Source organism: Microcaecilia unicolor, chromosome 9 (assembly GCF_901765095.1).
Source record: "Microcaecilia unicolor chromosome 9, aMicUni1.1, whole genome shotgun sequence".
NCBI classification, from domain to species: Eukaryota; Metazoa; Chordata; class Amphibia; order Gymnophiona; family Siphonopidae; genus Microcaecilia; species Microcaecilia unicolor.
The window spans coordinates 91,276,454-91,295,974 of NC_044039.1; the positions used below are offsets into that span (position 1 = coordinate 91,276,454).

The following is a 19,521-nucleotide window of genomic DNA, read 5'->3' on the forward strand; positions in this document are numbered from 1 at the left end:
ATGAAGCTACAAAGTAGTAAATTTAATACGAATTGGAGAAACATTTTCTTCTCTCAATATATAATTAAACTCTGGAATTCATTGCCAGAGAATGTGGTAAAAGCGGTTAGCTTAGCGGGGTTTAAAAAAGGTCTGGCCAGCTTCTTAAAGGAAAAGTCCATAGACAATTATTACATTGACTTGGGGAAAATCCACTGCTATTTCTGGGATAAGCAGCATAAAATGTATTGAACTTTTTCGGGATCTTGCCAGGTATTTATGACCTGGATTGGCCACTGTTGGAAACAGGATGCTGGGCTTGATGGACCTTTGGTCTGTCCCATTGTGGCAATACTTATGTACCATATCTAACAAGCAAAGCGGTTAAGGCAGTAAGAGATTCCTGTGGTTGACTGAGTGTAAGCAGGATGTCATCTGTAAACATGGAGATTCTCAGCAGGGACCCCATGGATGTGAGGGCTATGTCTAATATAAGCAGCCAGGGGCTCTACTACTAAAGCAAACAGAAGGGGCAATAAGGCACCCCTGTCGGGTGCCCCTCATCAATGGAAAAGAATCAGAGTAGCCCCTGTTCACCCTAATACAAGCCCATGGAGCATTATAGGATGCATGTATCCAACAGTGGAAGTTTGGGGTGAAATCCATATGCTTAAGAACAGCGTGTAAATCCCACTTAACCCGATCAAAGGCCTTCTTGGTGTCAGTGGTGAAGAGAACCAGTGGGGTGTGGTTCATCCTGGCCGTCCCACATCAGATCTAGAGCGTGTCTAACATTATCACTCGTTGTCCTCCCTGTTATGATCCCACATTGGTCCTCCCCTACAATGGAAGCAATGACCCCATTCAGTCTGGTAGCTAGCACTTTTGCTAACAATTTAACATTAGACTTAATAAAGATATGGGCCTGTAAGAGCTACATTGGGTGGGATCTTTCCCAGGTTTAGGTAAGAATGTTGCCCCCGCCTCTATCAGGGACTGTGGTAAAGAGTACCCATGCAACACTGAATTAAATGTGGCAACAAAAACGAGGGCCAATAGACCCGAAAATTTCTTACAGAATTTAGAGGAGAGGCCATCAAATCTCAGGATATGCCGTTTCAAGGATGAGATAGCTGCCCCAATCTCTTCTACAGTTACGTACCCTTCTAGAGAAGGTCGCTGAGGTGCCATAATCTGCAGTACAGCGGCCTCAGTCAGGAATGCCTCTATATCACGTTCAGTTGGATTCACCTTGGACATGTAAAGAGCCTGGTAGAACCTCAAAAAAGAGGATCGCATAAGTGCTGGAGCATGTGTGAGTGTACCATCCTCTAACTTAATCAGATAAATATAACATGACAACTATGTAATTTTCAAACACTTTATTATATGCTTCAAAAACGTACTACAACAATATCAAAATATTAAAACTCCTGCTTATAGTAAACATAACAGAAAATCTGCTATATATACTTGTACCATAACAAATACCGACTGCAACCCTACTGTAATACAAGAGCATATATGCAGTTCAGTCTTTATGATGAATTATACTTATATCAGCGGTCCTCCAGTAATTCTTTTACCAGAAAGTCCTCATTGATACATTCTTCTGTTATTACGTCAGAAATTGTCACACATCACAAGACATGCTCTTTAAAATGTCATCTTCAATTGGGTAGTCGTCCAAAAATTATACAGAGTCCCAAAAGGAAGTCTCATACACCATAGGGTGCCAGTGCACTAAATAAATCCATAAGAGGATAAGACACAATGCTGAAACTTAAACCACCAAATACGTAACTGAACCTAGCACAGTCCATGTTTCGCTCCAAATTGCATCATCAGGGGTCGGATACCTACAAACAGAACAGCAATTATCACAAAGTCTCCCTCATCCCACATTAAGCCCACAAAATACACACAAATATATTGTGCACTTATAAAACATACCCTATAATACTTGATAGACTTACATACCACACAGGCTCACATACCACACAGCGGGTCTACCAAAAGACGCCACCGCCTGCTGGACGTTCAACAGTTTAAATAACATGTGACTCAATCTCCCTACACGCTCAACCTATTGACTTCCTTATTAAGTCCATAAGGCACTACCGTGTTCCAAGTGAAAATTAAACGCTGTTCTTTTCTAGACAATATAAATGGAATGTTACCACCCCTTCAACATGTAATCTGACACAAGACCACAAATCTTAAATCCTGGACTAAATGTCCCACTTCCATCCGGTGTGATACAAGGGGAGCCTCTTGCCGCTGTAAGCACAAATTAACTATTTCGCGGGTGGTTTGTCCAATGTACCACAAATTACAGGGGCAACAGATACCATAGACACACTGAGAAGAATTACAATCAGTACGTGTCCGCAATCTAAAGCATTGCCCCCAGAGTGCGGTAAATTAACCTTCTTAACCTGTAAAGCATACTGACAGTATATACAACTATCACATGCGTAATGTCTTGCCACCTGACAAACAATTCCCATACCACTATGGGAATCTGCTTAAACAGCATTTCCTCCAAAGTTCTACCTCGTGTGTTTGTGTGTGCATGGACAAAATAGGCCAATGTTTCCTAATGACCCGGGCTGCGGTAGATCTGGCATGAGTATGTGGTAGTATACATGTCAGTCTCTGAAAATGTTTTGCTACAACCGGCTGCCTGAGCCATTCTCGTTGCACATTAAAAGTTTGTTTGGCTTTCTTATGTACAGTTTTAGAGGGCTAACCCCTCTGTTTGAAACGACTGGTCATGGACTGAGCCTGTTCCTTAAAAGTGTCTTGTGAGCTACAGAGTCTACGTGTCCAAAGAAACTGACTCCTAGGAATACTATCCTTTAAAGCCTGGGGGTGATGGCTACGATAATGCAAGATGGCATTACAGTCATTACCCTTATGGTATGATTGAGTAACAAACTGACCATTTATCCATTGAATATTGATGTCCAAAAAATTAACACTCAAACTCCCTATATGATGAACAAAACTGATATTGGGGTCCTGAGAATTTAGAAAATCTATAACCAAATCACTCCTCCAATTAACAGGACATCGTCAATGTAATGCAGCCACCCCACCATCTCTGAAAAAAATTGTGATGGGTAAACAACATTTTTTTCGTACTGGGCCATATAGAGACATGCGACCATGGGGGGCGACTGTAGCCCCCATTGCCACTCCTTTAATTTGAACAAAAAACTGATCCTCAGATACAAAGAAACTGTTAAAAAGACTAGTTTGGCCATCTTATACAACAAAGAGACCATACCGTCTGACAATGATAAAGTGTTCAACAAGTCACCAAGCATCTGTACAGCAGCAGATTGAGGGATATTGGTGTATAGAGCAGTGACATCTAATGTGACCAAAACAATATTGTCGTCATCACTTAATACATACAGTTCTAATAAGTTTAACAAGTGCCCAGAATCCTTTACATGTGATGTAATCTGTTGTAAACAAGGTCTTAAATGAAAATCCAAAACTGGGACAAGGGCTCAAAAAGAGAGCCCCTACTGGACACTGTTGATCTTCCCGGTGGATGAACAAGAGTTTTATGAACCTTAGGCGCAAAATAAATAATCAGAACCATAGGGAATTGATTAAACAAATATTTAAATTCCCGGCTAGAAATACCTGACTTATTTGCCTCAGATAAAAGGGGAAAAAAACACGTTGTTGATATAGAATAGTAGGATCTTCAACTAACCTAGTGTAGAATGATTCATCCAAAAGTTGGTCCATGGCCTCCTATTTATAATCACAACTATTCTGCACTTCTTCACCCCCACCCTTGTCAGCCCTTAATATTACAATAGATTTGTCCTGCTGAAGAGCACTGGTCCACAGTTAGATTGTGATGACCCTTACCCAAATTATGCTCCATAACCCACAGATTATATAGCATCCACTGTTGAAAAGTAGCAAGTACTGGATCTTATTGCACCATGGGGGACCCAAGTAGAGAGCAGATATTGTTTTTTAAAAATTTTGTGCAGTCCCATCATGTATTGAAGGTTCAACATCCATAAAATGCAGCTGCAAGCGCAACTTGTGAAAGAATTTATACAAAAACACACATGTGTTATAAGGATCATGATACTGTGTAGGAACATATGATAAACATTAACACTTGCTGCTGCTCAGCGGTCAGATGCTTGGATGACAACTTAAACACTACTGAGTCATTTTCCTCATTTGTCTCTTTGGTGACACCACTGGTACCGATATAGCTCCTTTGGACCTTTGACCCACTATCCTTAAAAAAGTGGCACATTGTGAATGGGCATCATTAGAGGTAACAACAGTAGATTGCGCATTATACGCTGTTGTAGCTTCATCCCCTGAGGAATCACTGGAAGAGTTAATAAAAGATACTTGTTTATTTTTGCGTATACACCTTGACTTTCTGCTATGATCCATGCATGGATACACAAAACCTTTTGTGTAATCCTTCTTCTCCTGTTTATATTTTGCTATCTTCTGGGATCTTATTTCCTGTCGATATTTATTCATAAATTGCTATTGTTGTCTGTATTTTTGCTCATAAACCTCAGCTGAACTCATCTGTTTCATCTGCTCTAACTTAGTTTCTAGTAGTTCAGAATAATTGAACACTTCAATGGTAATGAGCATCTAGATATAATCTCATTCCACTGGGAAACATATTCAAGATCTTCTAAAAATCTTGGTTCCTTATACAACCGCAACCCACATGGAACTCTTTGTATATGACAGTACTCAATTATTGTCAGCATGAAACTCTGATCTAATAATATACTTATATAAACGCTGTATATCACACCAATCCAATTTGTATTCCACTATCAGTGGAGTTAAACAACCATGTAATGCTGAAATCCTATCTGCTGAAAATCCAGATGTGGAGTCCCAACCCCCCGCTGCCATAATCCCCCAAAACCTGTTAAATTTCACATCAACAGGTGAATAAATTACAGTATAGTTACAATATAGTTGTAATCCTTAAACAGATATCATGACAACTATGTAATATTCAGACACTTTATTATATGCTAACAAGAGATGTGATCTGAGCCTGGGTATTTCTTCCCTTCAGTTGTGCAAGGACTCTTGTATTAACCTCAGCAAAAAAGACACTATTGGTCAATTGCATATCATAAGCAACTTGGCCTTCCCAAAGACTGCGCAGTTGCTACCGAAGGGACAACAAATTGGTCTGCTTTGCTGTGGTGGGGGGGCTTCAAAAAATTTGCATTCGCAAGCCAAAATCTCCATCCACAAAGCAGCATCTTGCTTTCAGCGCTTCCACTTAAGTCTGCTGGCCCTTTTAATCAGATGTCCTCTTATATATGCCGTAAAGCTGTCTTAGAGCAGTCCCAGGGAGACAGATGAGGACGAGTTAGGTGTAAAATAATTGATGATATGCTGGTGAAGATCATCCATTACCTTTGTTTGTCCCAGAATGCTCTCATTTAGTCTCCAAAATTATAACTTAGCCTCCTGAGTACTACCCTGGATCACAGTCCAGACTAGAGTGTGGTCCAACCAGACTATAGTCTCTATCCCAGTCTGTACCGATTCATCCATACACTGCTTATCAAGCAAAATGTAATCTATTCTAGAATGAGTAATATGTACTATAGTGTAGTATGTAAATTGTCTAGATCTGGAGTGTTGTTCCCTCCCTCCATCCACAACTCCCAGACCTTGCTTGCATCAAGGCCTTCAATCTACCCCATCTAACTGAGGGTTTACTATCATATTAAAATCTCCCCCCAGTGATCCGCCTGCTTTCTCCCAAGAGAGGGAAGCGTGATTCCAATATAGTGAAAAACTCCCCCTCACCTTGACTAGGGGTATACGCCAAGGTTAGGTTATAGGTAGTTCCAGCAATAGAGATCTGCACCACCAGAAACCCCTGTGGGTCAACAATTGTTTGAAGATGGGTTAGCGCCAGATCCTTTGATATCAAAATGGCCACCCCACAGGTTTACTTCTTTAATTGTGAGGCAAACCAGCTCCGAGTATATTACAAATGTGACCATATGTGTCTCCTGAAAGAAGCAAATGGTTGCAGATAGTCTAAGTGCTTCCTTCAAGAGACACCTCCATTTTTATGGGGAATTTAGCCCTTTCACATTCAGTGACATAATTTTAATGGTGACGATACTCGTTACCCAAATACCAACTTCTAAATACAACAGACCTGTCTTGTACATGCAACAACTTACCACCCCTCAAAAACCATTCTCCCCATCTCCATAGAGCAGATAGGAAGAAAGTGCATGGAGGAAGGACTCCACCCCCCCCCCCCCTCCCAAGGAAATCAAACATCCCAAACTCAACATACAATAGATGCACACATGCAAAACGCTGAAAGTCAAACGTGCTTATAATCACCATTAACACTAAGCAACTAACAAGTAATAGCCAACTGGATAGCTAAAAACTACAGACATAAGGCAGAGTGCCAAAGTCTATAAAGACCCAACATAGTAGATGCCAGGAAGCCATTGTTTCTTGTTGCTTCTTTCTGGGAGAAATGCTGTAAGTGGCTCCCTTGTCCCATGGTCACTATTTCCCATCTGGGGGCTCGCATGTGGTGGCTTAGGTGGGTTTGAAGGTGGCTCCTCAGACTTAGTCCACCAGCCCAGCGACTGTTTCAAAGCTGCCGCCCTCGAGGTGACTCATTCTTCCTTTGCACCGAGAAGCTTAACCTGAAGTGGAAAATCCAACGGTAGCACACACGCTTGTCCCTTAACTTGCCAACTATATCGTTCATCTCTCTTCTGCTCTTTAATGTAGCAGGTGACAGGTCTGCAAACATTTCACCAGGATAAGTTGCATTCAGGTTGGGTTTACCAAGTGCTCTATGGGCTCTGTCTACTTTTAGCTCTTGCCGCTTGCTGAAAGATATGTAGCACTATTTTGATAACTGTCTCTGTGCAGTCCAAATATTCTGGTTGTTCGGGGATTCCCTGGAACAGCAAATTACATCTGTGGCTCCAGTTCTCCAAATCATCTAGTTTATCTCAGAGCTCCAAGTTCTGCCGTGCTAGGTTGTGATATTTGCACTTCAAGTCGCTAATGTGCCCGAGCACTCCTCCACATGGTTTTCTGCCTCTTCCTGGCTTGCACCCAGCTCTTGAATGTCAGCTCTGAGATCCATGCCCAAAGTGACAATCTCCGCTTGTGTTGCTGCTGCATCTGCCTTGTGCTCCTTGAAATAACTCCTCAGCTCTTCCAATGTACTTTGCAAAAGGCCTCCCGGGAGCCCCTTGGACGAAGGCCCTGAACCACTCGTGGCAGAGGTGCCATGTTGTCTTCATCTCACCACAGCTGTGACCCACCTTGCTAGGCAAATTCTTAAAGGTCAGTAGGTTTTTTCTTACTCATCATGGTTCAGATCTGCTCTCCAGCTATTTAGGTATCAGAAAAGGTGCTTTTGTGCTGTGGTAGAAGTGTTTTGCTAAGTGATGGATGTTGATTATTCCTGAGGGAGTGAGGAGCCATGGTGTTAAGCCTCCATTTGGCCTGATGACCTCACTTCCCTTTTATATTTTTACTAGCCGTTAAGCCCGTAAAAATGGGCGAGGCTTCCAGCTACCCTCCTCGCCATCGCTCCCTCCCCCTCCATGCCGGGCCCCCTGCACTGACCTGAAAGCGCTACAGGCAGCAGCAGATCGCTCTGCTGCTGCCTGCAGCGCTTCCACACGGAGGTGAGAGGCGCTGTCAGGTCAGTGCAGGGGGCCCGATACGGAGGGGGGCGGGAGCGGTGGCAGGGATGGGGGTGAGGGTGGAGGTTGTTTCACGTGATGTTCCTTTCCAGGCGGCAGCGACGGCGTCCGACAATTCGACTCCGTTTCCCTCTCTGTTCCGCCCTCTGACGTCATGACGTCTTGATGCGAGGGCGGGACAGAGAGGGAAGTCTGTACTGCGCATTTGCAAGTGAGTACGGTCACTTGCCATTTATATGTTTGATTTTGATGTTCTATGTGTTTGAAATCCTATATTAATTGTCATGTCTTTGTTTTGTGGTTTTTTTAATGGATTTTTATGCTTGTTTTTATTGTAACTTGCTTGGGATCAGAGGTGAGATATAAAATTCATTAAATAAATTGATAAAATCATGCGTTACCTCTTATTCATGGCCTAGGGGGTCTTTTACTAATGATTAGCATGTGTTATTTGCAGCAGGGCCCATAGAAATAAGATGGGTCCTGTGGCAGGTAAAATGCACTAATCTTTAGTAAAAGTTCTTCTTAGTTATTAGTGGACTCGACTATTGTAACTTGCAGGTATCCCTCTATACTTACTAAAATGCCTTCAGTTAATTGAAAATACAACTGTCAAGTTGCTTTCTAACATGTGAAAGTTTGATCATGTAACCCCACTCCTTTTACACCAACATTGGCTCCCAGTAGCCAGCAGACTACAGATCAAAATTTTGACGCTTACAAATAAGGCATATGATGTGGTTCAGCCTCTTTTACTATACTTTACTTCTATACCGCAGCAACCAGATAAGTTCTATTCAGTTTACATAAGGACATTAAGATCAGATACATATTTTACATTGTAAGCCTTTTGGGGACAGGAAAATACTGTACCTAAACGTAACTCGCCTTGAACTAATGAGAAAGGCATGATCTAAATCCAAGCAAAATTTTCTGTGAGGAGAGCATGTCTGAGAGAGATCTTGGCAACAGAACAGGATGCCACAGTCTCTCTCTTCCAAAAGATCAGAATGTAGGCTGTCTTAGCTTGGAGATAGGCCACTGTAAGAATATCCTCCAAAACATCCGGTAGCCAAAATCTTGATAAAACTGATTTCCCCCCTAGCTTTTTTTTTCTAGGTCATGTTGAGGCATCTGAAGTTAAAGCCACAACAGTATGGTAACTTTCACACACAAACAGTAAGTTACTATAGATCACTGGAATGAACTGTCTGTTTGGTGTCAAGCATGATAAAGTTGGTCAATTATAACCTGCAGACAAGGGTGGAGGTATAGTTGTACAAAATAGACAAGATTATATAGCAGAAATTAAAAGACAAATATACGACCTAGAATACTATCTTCCCCTTGAATCAGATCCTACTGAAGATCTACAGAAAGATATTAAAGAGAGAGTTCAGTTCGCGCATACAGTCGGATACATTACTCAGAAAGAAAAAGATTTTTTGCTAGTGGAACACCCTACGATTCCTACCATTTACACACTACCTAAGATACACAAAAATTCTGTTAAACCTCCAGGTAGACCAATTATATCCGCAAATGGATCCATACTTGAACCACTTTCTATTTTTGTAGACCATTTTCTAAGACCTTTTGTACCTAATATTGCATCATATGTTCGCGATTCTACACATATGATCAATCTACTAGATGATTTTGATGGAGGCCTCACAGACACAATTCTAGTCACTCTAGATATAGAGTCCTTATATACTAACATCCCTCAATTGGAAGCCTTATCTGTTATAGATCAAACACTAAAAGGTAGAACTAATGTTTGTTGCATTCCAAATAGATTCATCCTAGCTTTAGCCACTATAGCTCTTACAAAAAATTTCTTTGCCTTTCAAGGTACTTTCTTCCAACAAATTAAGGGCACCGCCATGGGATCTTCCATGGCTCCAGATTCAGCCAATCTCTATGTGGCACACTTTGAAGAGATTTTCCTCACAGAACACCCCTTTGCAAACGAAGTTAGATTCTATAAGCGATACATAGATGACATTTTCATCATATGGAAAGGTTCATCAGAACGCCTTGAAGAATTTTACATATGGTTGAATTCTAGGAACCCAAAAAATTTCAAATGCATCATGATTCAGACTCAATACCTTTTTTAGACATTCAGATTCAAAAATATGCTTATTCATTTACTACCACAATATATCGCAGACCTACTGATAAGAATGCATATCTGCATTATCAAAGCTTTCATCAAAGGACTTTGAAACAACATCTCCCTTACTCGCAGTTCCTGAGATTGAGAAGAATTTGTACTGACCTTGGAGATTTTAAAGCAAAGGCAGAAACCATGCGTAAAAGATTTTTGGACAGAGGGTACCTAGAAACAGTCATTAAGAAAGGATACCACAAAGCACTTTTTGCGGAGCGCGAGACTTAATTACAACCGGCAGAAAACAAATTACCTCCTGATCTTGTATGTGTTTTAAAATTCTCACATCTATCACACCATATTAAAAAAACAATCAAAAAGTTTTGGCCTATCCTGGAGGTACATCCTTGTTTCAGAGAGAAAAACATTGTGTTTGCACAAAGCAGAAACAAAAATTTAAGAGAGATTCTTGTACCTTCTACATTACCTGATACTTCCATAAACCAGATTGGCCCTAGAGGACATCATCCATGCGGTACATGCTCGGTGTGCAAACACTCATTGGACATCACACAGTACGAGGACCATCAGACCGGGAGGCAATATGTTTTAAATCATCAATCAAATTGCAATTCTGATAATGTTATTTATGCCATTATCTGTCCCTGCAAGAAGATTTACATTGGCAAAACCAAGCGCCAAGTAAAGACGGGTCATTTTATGTGAATAAACAATTTATTTTTTGGTATCCTCATTCATTCTCCTCACTTTTTTGTTTCATATTTCATAGGTCAATTATAATTGACATCTATACCAATCAAGTATGTATATTGTTTGTTGGAGGCTACTTTCATTTAACCTTACTTTTGGCCCGTGTCAGGTTTCCTCAAGAATATAGCTCAGTGGTTTGTCCAAGATTTTGTCCCAAGCATTATCTTTGATTTACTTTCTCTTTAACTTTTTATTTGAAGGCTGAATGTAACTCTAGCATTTCCCTTTTTATTTTCAGGCCAGAGAGAAATATAGTAAGACTTCCAGAGATTTTGGATCCAAGAAGGTGTCAGCTGACTGGTCCCAGCAGCAAGGAGATGGGAAGATCAGGCAAAGGCACACAGATACAAGTAGCCCAGTTGCATAGATGTATTTCATTGAAATCTCAGGAAGCAGAAGAAAACAAGCTTATATATGCATCCGGCTAACTAAAAAGTAGATTAATGAAAGTTTAAAAGCATGTGAAAATAATCATGGCTGTTAAAGCAGCTTAGAATAGAACATTAGGTTCTGATTTGTTTTCTTTTGTGAATGGTAACAGTCATTTTGAGGAATAAGTATGATTTACTGTACAGTACATATCTATAGCTTCTGAAAACACTTATGTTTTAAAACTGTGTGCCTCTATGAATACTCCACTTAACCATGATGAAGGCTTTTCAAAACCAAATAGTTGAGAAAACAAATGCAGTTTCAGAATAATTTTAATAGTGATTTTGTACATTTAATATTGTGTTAGCATATTGAACTTTTGCTGCTATAAAAGTAAATATAAGGCCCTTATTTTAGAACCCTTTAGTCACTGTTTACAAGTGTAAATGTTAACATTTAAACGCATATCCCAAGTAAATGTAGGAAACCCAATTTTAGAAAGCTGAGATTAATGCTTCAAAATCACAACTTTGTACATATAGCAGGGGGACACAGAGGAGGACAACGATGGGACCAAAAATGTATGTGTATTCCTGATTTCAGAAGGAGAATATACGTCTGTGATCAAAAATCAGTGTTAGGATTTACAGTCACTCCTGAGTGCATACAGGCTTTGTAAATTCGCTTGTAGTGGGCAGTTCTATACAGGGCGAATTAGGGGAGGTCACAAGCTTAATCCTCCAGTGTTTCTTCCCTTCCTCCAAATCAATGGTGCCAAATGATTGCAGCCTTTCTGTTTAATTGGGAGCATTTAGATGTTTCCAAAATGATAGACTTGTATGTGTAAGTGTCAGCACTTACATATCTAGATTCTGAAATACCAACTTGCACACACAAGCCTGACACATAAGACATGTATGTTGCTGATGCTGACATATATAAAAAGACTGCTCCCGTCATGTATATTGCATGTATTTTAGAAAAAGCTCTACATAGCAGTTCTTTTTTCTAAAATACTACTGGAATCGCCCATGTCCTGACCTGGACGGTTCAATTCCAGTTTCTTTGATCTATCTAAAATAGGGTTGTAAATATGGATATTATTTCAGCACATTGCGGATCACTGATCTTTAACTTGTATTTTTTCTTTAAGATTGTAGAGGACTATAGAGAATGTAAAACATGGTGACTAAGATGAATGGCAGATAATTAGAAATATTTTTTGCCATCTCACAAACCAAATTAAATAGAAGCAAATATTTGTTTTTCTTATGGTCTAGGCTCCATCCTCCAGGCGCTACCTAGTTAATGAGCACAGTTTTTTCTTTCTTTAATCTTGCATCAGTAAATTTTTTTTAATAGTGTCAGAAAACTCAGGGGCCCTTTTATAAAGGTATGTAGGCGCCTAACCATGTCCAGCGCATGTCAGATTGGCACTACCGCCCGGCTACCATGCGCCCCAGGCGGTAATTCCATTTTTTGTGTATGACCAAAACACGTGGTAGAAAATATTTTCTATTTTCTACCACGTGATGCTTACCCGGTGGTAAGCGGCAGTTGATGCGCGTTGGACGCTTACTGCCTGGTTAGCGTGTGGGACCTTACCACTGAGTTAGTGGGTGGCAGTAAGTTCTCAGGCTGAAAATGGACGTGCGCTGGTTTTCATTTTGCCACACTTCCATTTTCCAATACATTTTTAAAAATGCCTTTTTTTCCAGGCGCGCTGAGGAAATGGACCAGCGCACATCCAAAACACATGCCTACAAGAGTACAGGCCACTTTAGACAATATACATAGAAACATGACGGCTGATAAAGGCCATATGACCCATGCAGTCTGCCCATCCTCTGTAACCCCTAACTCTTCCTTTTCTTAAGCGATCCCACATGCTTATCCCATGCCTTTTTAAATTCTGAAACAGTCTTCGACTCCACAGCCTCCACCGTGAGGCCATTCCACGCCTCCACCACCCATTCTGTGAAATAGTACTGCCTCAGATTACTCCTAAGCCTATTCCCTCTTAACTTCATCATATGCCCCCTCATTCCAGAGCTCTCCTTCAGTTGAAAAGGGCTCTTTTACTGCACATAAATGCCCTTGAGATATTTAAACGTCTGTATCGTGTCTCCTCTCTCCCTCTTCTCTTTCAGCGTATACATGTTGAGGTTCATAAGCCTGTCCCTATATTTTTTGTGTTCAAGACTGCTTACTAATTTTGTAGCCGCCCTCTGGACTGACTCCATCCTGTTTATATCTTTCCATAGGTGCAGTCTCCAGAACTGCACACAGTACTCCAAATGGGGCCTCACCAGAGACTTGTACATTGGCACTATCATCTCCTTTTTCCTTCTGGTCATGCCTGTCTTTAAAGAGAGAGTGACAAGAATAGAAGAGCATAGGGGCTTATGGTAGAGGTTTGCAGAGTGAGAACTGTGGTGCATGAAGTAGTAGGTAGGTATAGATGAGGTACGGTGGGATTGCCTGTGGGTGGGAAAAGGAGGGAGGAACAGTCTACAGATATAGGAGTGGGGTGGTGATTATAGGAGTGTAATAGGTATGTATAAATTTAATTGACAAAATTTATAGTCAGCAATGTAAGAGCATTTTGGTTACAAAACAACATTACCAAAACACAGAAATTTGAAATAACAATATGTACCCATCCCACCACTGCTGATCTTTGCACCAATGTCAAAAATATGATCCAAGGAGCAACAGGTATTCACAACTTGAGATACTTGTCCAACGGCTTTAAAAAAAAAAAAAAAAACAGGTTTTCAGCATTTTGTGGGAAGATACATATCCTTGAGCCCCTTTAAGGATAGATAGTAATTTGTTACACATGTTTGGATCTACAACTGAAAAAGTCCTATGAATCATATCTGCACTCAGTATCTCTACAAGGTTCTCCTGGTGCAACTAAACAGGCCTCAAAAGAACATACTACCTAACCTTTGAATTTAGTGAGGATGAACCAAAACTCCTTACTGTATGAAAAATAAAAAAGGAAAACCTTAAACTCTACCTAACCAGGGGCGGAGAGAGCCAATGAAAAGTTTTCAACAGCGAAGTAGAACACGCCCTTCCTCTTCGTACTCTGTAGATTCCTGGCTGAAAAATGTTTCACTATTTGAAGTTTTACAGTCAGCCTCTTAGCAACCATTTTTAAGAGGATTGTAGTAATCTGGATAGCTAAAAACCACCATGAGAATCGCTTTTCTTAGATCTCCAAGGTTACCTGAGATGGAATATCTTGAGGCTGCGAGTTTGTATGTGTGGTGGGGATCAGGGTGAAGGCTCGTTAGTAAGCAGGGGGGGTTGGTGAAGGTACGTGTGTGTGTGTGACATTTGGTACACTTTTTGTGAGGGGGATGGCTTTGGAAGTGTAGGGAAGAGTTTGAAGGTATGTTTTGATTGCACCCCGCACCAGCTGATTTAGTTATTTTTATCTGTCTCTTCCAGTATTGCCAAGTGAAGAAGATAGGGGAGAGGTTTGAAATGGAGCAGTAGTCAGCAATTTCCCTTGTAAAGCACTGGGGATTATTGAGGAGTGGTGGAGGGAAAACTCAATTCTGTAAAAAAAAAAAAATACGTGTTTGTTGTTGTAACATATCTGAGAGATTCAAACTTCCCTCCTGGCATGTCAAATTTGGTGGGTTTCCATTTCTGATTTTGAGTTATTGTACTGACAAATTGAGGGCCATGAGTGTGGCCTTTTTACTAAGCAGCAGTAAGCACTAACGTGCTTATCGTACACTAAAAAGGCCCTACTGCGGGACACACTGAGACATCCTGCAGTAGTTCTGGAATCAGCATGCGCTAATTCAAGGGTGTGTTTGGAGGCGGAGAGTAGGTGTGCCCTGCGCTAATCAGGTAGCATGGGTAATTTGCCATGTGCTGCCTGATTAGCGCGGGAGCCGTTACCACCTAGTTAGTAAATAGGTGGCAGTAAGGGCTCACGCACTAATTGGGAAATCAGCGCGTGGCCACGAATAGAGAAATAGAAATTGTGGCCATTTTACTGATGCGCTAAAGGTGGCCTCAGTGCATGGGAAACCCATGCGCTGAAAATAACACAGGCCACTTTTTAGCATGGCTTGATAAGAGCCCCTATATTTGTTGAAAGCATTAAAACCAATAAGGAGCCAACAGCCAGTCCAAGACCATTTTACTAGATAATAAGTCTAAACAATACAGTGCTGTACTATTAAACTGAACATTTTGCAGGCAGTCTTAACTTCTTTGGTTTATAATAGGCTTACTGTAATTATATTTCTAGTTATGGACTCCAGATCTATAAACATTTAAAATAGTTTTTCAAAGAAAAAGTAAGCTTCTCAATATGTAGTAATAATACAAACATGAGTTTCACATCTTAAACATTTGGTTTCTTTTTCCATTGCAAAGCAGTGGCCTGTCTAACAGTATGTGATGCTAGGACCCCAGTCTTCTGTTACAAGAAGCGAGAGGGGCATCTTTCAGAGGTCAAAGCAATTTCCCAGGACTGTACCAAGCTACAGTTCCTGCTCTGTATGGCTGGCCTGCTGTTGCCCCCCTTTGCCACACCAGTCATGAGACAATGGACTAGGAGTCATTTTTGCATCCCAATGGACTAGGAGCCATTTTTGCATCCCTCCATATTTATGCCCTGTGCAGCCTCACCATTCGCACAGCCCTAGGTGTGCTGCTATAATTTCTTAATGTAGCCATTGCCAAAACTCCTGAACAACCTGTCAAGACCATCACATGTGAAGATGCCTAACATATATCCTCACACTCCTTCCATTGTAATAGTGTGGTAATTTTCAGTCTTCTAATAAAAACTGGACCCAAAGCAGTTTACAATATGTAATGTAAGCATCCCAGCAGCTGCCACACAATACAAGTGTAAACATCTAAAATTGAATATGATCAACCAAAACTCCAGCTACAGAACAACTTTCTGCTGTTACTTCCAGCATTTTCACAGCTTTTAATAATAATAATCAATATGTCAATCTACAGCCTGGAACCGTTCAGAAAAAAATAGCCTTTTGGTAACTCCCAAATGGAGCTCCCATGGAATCCTATTCCATAACAAAAACTCCAAGTAGTTCTGAACTAGAAAGGTGGCCTTCTTTTATCTTCTGTATCAGTAAGGCGTTTTCAAAATGCAATATGAGAGGATGTAATTTTGACAGAAAAAAAGACCACGAAAGAGTGTGGCTCATAAGGGCACTGGCATATTACCATTCCTCCAACTTCTATGACCATTCTATAATATGGGAACCACAGTGACTGCTCCACGTGTTTTGCTACTGGCTCATGGATCACAGAAATTAGCTCTGTACTCTTCATAGAAGGTTTTGGGGAGTAGATTGCTGTGCAAGCTTGGGCTTCTTAATAGCTAAGGTGGTCTTTGTCTGCATTAACCATTCTAATGGAGTACTGCTGCAGTTGCCTTGTTGTGGTCCCAGCTGATGGCATTGATTCATTTTATCAAAGGTTTGGAATTAATATTGTGGTTTTAATTTGTTTAATGTAAAATTGCCTGCAATTTACTATCTTGTTTTATTGTACCATGCTGTTTATTGATAATACATTGGAACTATAAATAGCTAAATAAAGGATGGTAAAGACCCTTGTACTTCGGTAATCTATTACTTGGACATAAACATGCCTGTTTAAATAAAGAGATTTATTTTTGAACCAATGAAGTGTGTTGGTATTTCTGCTCTGTCACTTCCTTGTTTCTGTTATTTCTCCCTCTCCTCTATGTTTCCCCCTGCTTTCTGTTGCCTGTGAAAACTTTCTAAACCAGAAATAGGCCAAGTAATAAGAGAAAAATTTCCATTACAATCTTTAAGCCATAGCCTTGGGATCTCGATTGTTAAAACATTATACAGCTGAATCGGTTTGTAAAATCTTGTTTTTGTAAGCTGTCTGCTTGACAGATATGGGATAATTTTGCCCTGTATAGATTATTGTAATGCTATTCTCTATTTGGGTTTCCCAAAAAAGTTGTTGACTGAACTTCAATTGCTTCAAAAGAGGGCAGCAAAGATTTTGTGATAAGAATAGAATCGAAAAACTATTTGACTGCTGAGATCGTTACACTGGCTTTCCTGTTGCAAGTGTTGAGTTTAACTGGATCTTTTAAAATTTTAAATGGTCTTAGTCATTATTTGTCAATTTATTTATTGTTTGACCAGATGTCATTCTTTACTTCAAATACATATGTGGTTTATTCGGTATTTAGTTATTTGGCTTGCTGCAATATTTTATACGTGGGTTTACCTATGAAATTTGAAAAAATATACCACATTATTCAAAATTCTGCTGCCCAAGTGATCCTGGGTAAAAGGAAGTGGGAAAGTGCAAAACCTTTATTGCAGCAATTACATTGGCTTTTCTTAAAGGGAAAGTATTTTTAATTTATTAACTTGGTTTTTAAGGTGATTCATAATGTGAAACCTGTCTGTTCAATAGATTGCAGTCTTTTGTTCTTCTATTCTTTGAGATCAGCAAGGGGGAATTTGCTAGAAATTCCTTCTTCCACACAATTTAAGAATGTTTGCCGGCACGCTAAGGGGCTCATTTTTAAAGTACTTAGACTTATAAAGTTCCATGGATTACTTTATCAATAGAAATCAAACAAAATAAAACATGGAAAAGAAAATAAGATGATACCTTTTTTATTGGACATAACTTAATACATTTCTTGATTAGCTTTTGAAGGTTGCCCTTCTTCGTCAGATCGGAAATAAGCAAATGTGCTAGCTGACAGTGTATATAAGTGAAAAACATTCAAGCATTGCTATGACAGTCTGACAGGGTGGGAGGATGGGGGTGGGTAGGAAGTATGCATGGGGACATCAAAGTATATCATTGGTATTCTAACAGGGTGGGTGTGGACAGGTGAGGGGAGGGTGATCAACAGAGACATACAGCTTTATGGTTTATAATGGGCTAGGAACCCCAGGTCCTTGTTAAGTCCTTTCTGTTGGGTGTTAAAATATTCAGTCATTCTGACCTCAAAGGTCTTACGTTCTTGTATGGTTTTAAAGTTACCTTTGAGGATTTTCACTGTGAAGTCACTGGTGCAGTGTCCTGGTCCTGTGAAATGTTGCCCAACAGGCGTGGGAACCCTGCTGGCACCAGCATTGTTTATATGATGTCTATGTAAATTGAATCTTGTCTTAAGCATCTGGCCTGTTTCTCCAATATAGCATCCTTCATTACATTTTTTACACTGAATGATATATACCACATTGGAAGATGAGCAAGTGAAAGATCCCTTTATGTTGAATGTCTTTCCTTTGTGGATGACTTTGGGGTCCTGTGAAATATTTTGGCATAGTTTGCAACTGGATAAATTACAGGGAAGTGTGCCCTTCTGTTCCTTTTCAGTCTGTGAAGGAAGTTTACTTCTGATTAGCTTGTGTTTTAAATTGGGTGGCTGTCGGAAGGCCAGTACTGGTGGGGATGGGAATATCTCTTTCAGTAATTCATCCTCCTGGAGTATAGGTTGTAGATCTCTTATGATTTTCCTCAGTTTTTCCAGCTCTGGATTGTATGTCACTACAAGCGGGATTCTGTCTGTGGATTTTTTCTTTTTGTACTGTAGCAGATTCTCCCTGGGTGTTTTGAGGGAGGAGGCAATATTCTTGGAGATTATTTTGGGGTTGTAGCCCTTCTGTATGTCTCTGTTGATCACCCTCCCCTCACCTGTCCACACCCACCCTGTTAGAATACCAATGATATACTTTGATATCCCCATGCATACTTCCTACCCACCCCCATCCTCCCACCCTGTCAGACTGTCATAGCAATGCTTGAATGTTTTTCACTTATATACACTGTCAGCTAGCACATTTGCTTATTTCCGATCTGACGAAGAAGGGCAACCTTCGAAAGCTAATCAAGAAATGTATTAAGTTATGTCCAATAAAAAAGGTATCATCTTATTTTCTTTTCCATGTTTTATTTTGTTTGATTTCTATTGATAACCTTAAGTGGACTAACACGGCTACCACACTCCTCTACTTAAGATGGAAGATACCGCATACAGCCGCATGAAAAAGCAAATGAACAAACTTTTGGAAAAAGAAACAAAAGTAAACAGTCATCTTTACTTTCTGACAATCTGCAAGAAGAATGACATCATTCCCAAAGGACTGAGGATCAAAAATCCTTTAGCTACTACTTACAATTCTGACTATGCAGAGAAACTCTGCAAACGCACTAGTCAGAAATTAAGAAATGAACTTATACATCAACTCTACAAGAAAAAAAGAATAATACAAACCCAAAGGGATGTAACCATGAGGAACATGGAGGAATTACATCCACACCTTGTGAACCAACTTAAAGAGGACCTACATAACATCCAGGGAGAAAAACAATACATTGCTATCCGCAAAAAGGAAATAAAGCTATATTCTCTTCTTCAAAATCAAAGAGAGAGAAACTGCTTATCCTTGAATAGCTACAGCTCTGCAGAACCAACAGCTCCAGATACTTTGGAGACACTTGGATACACATCTGAGGCATGTGAAAATC

The 19,521-nt window shown here is 40.2% G+C and overlaps 1 protein-coding gene across 1 annotated transcript in view; it reads left to right on the forward strand.

Annotated features, from left to right (window-relative positions):
- Window positions 1-12,669, forward strand: part of CMAS (cytidine monophosphate N-acetylneuraminic acid synthetase) — a 114,909-nt gene extending 102,240 nt beyond the window's left edge. Inside the window, exon 9 of the mRNA XM_030213782.1 lies at window positions 10,847-12,669. Coding sequence (XP_030069642.1) covers window positions 10,847-10,975 — 129 coding nt within the window. The 3' untranslated portion in view covers window positions 10,976-12,669. The remainder of the gene's footprint in view (window positions 1-10,846) is intronic.
- The last annotated feature ends 6,852 nt before the right edge of the window (window positions 12,670-19,521 follow it).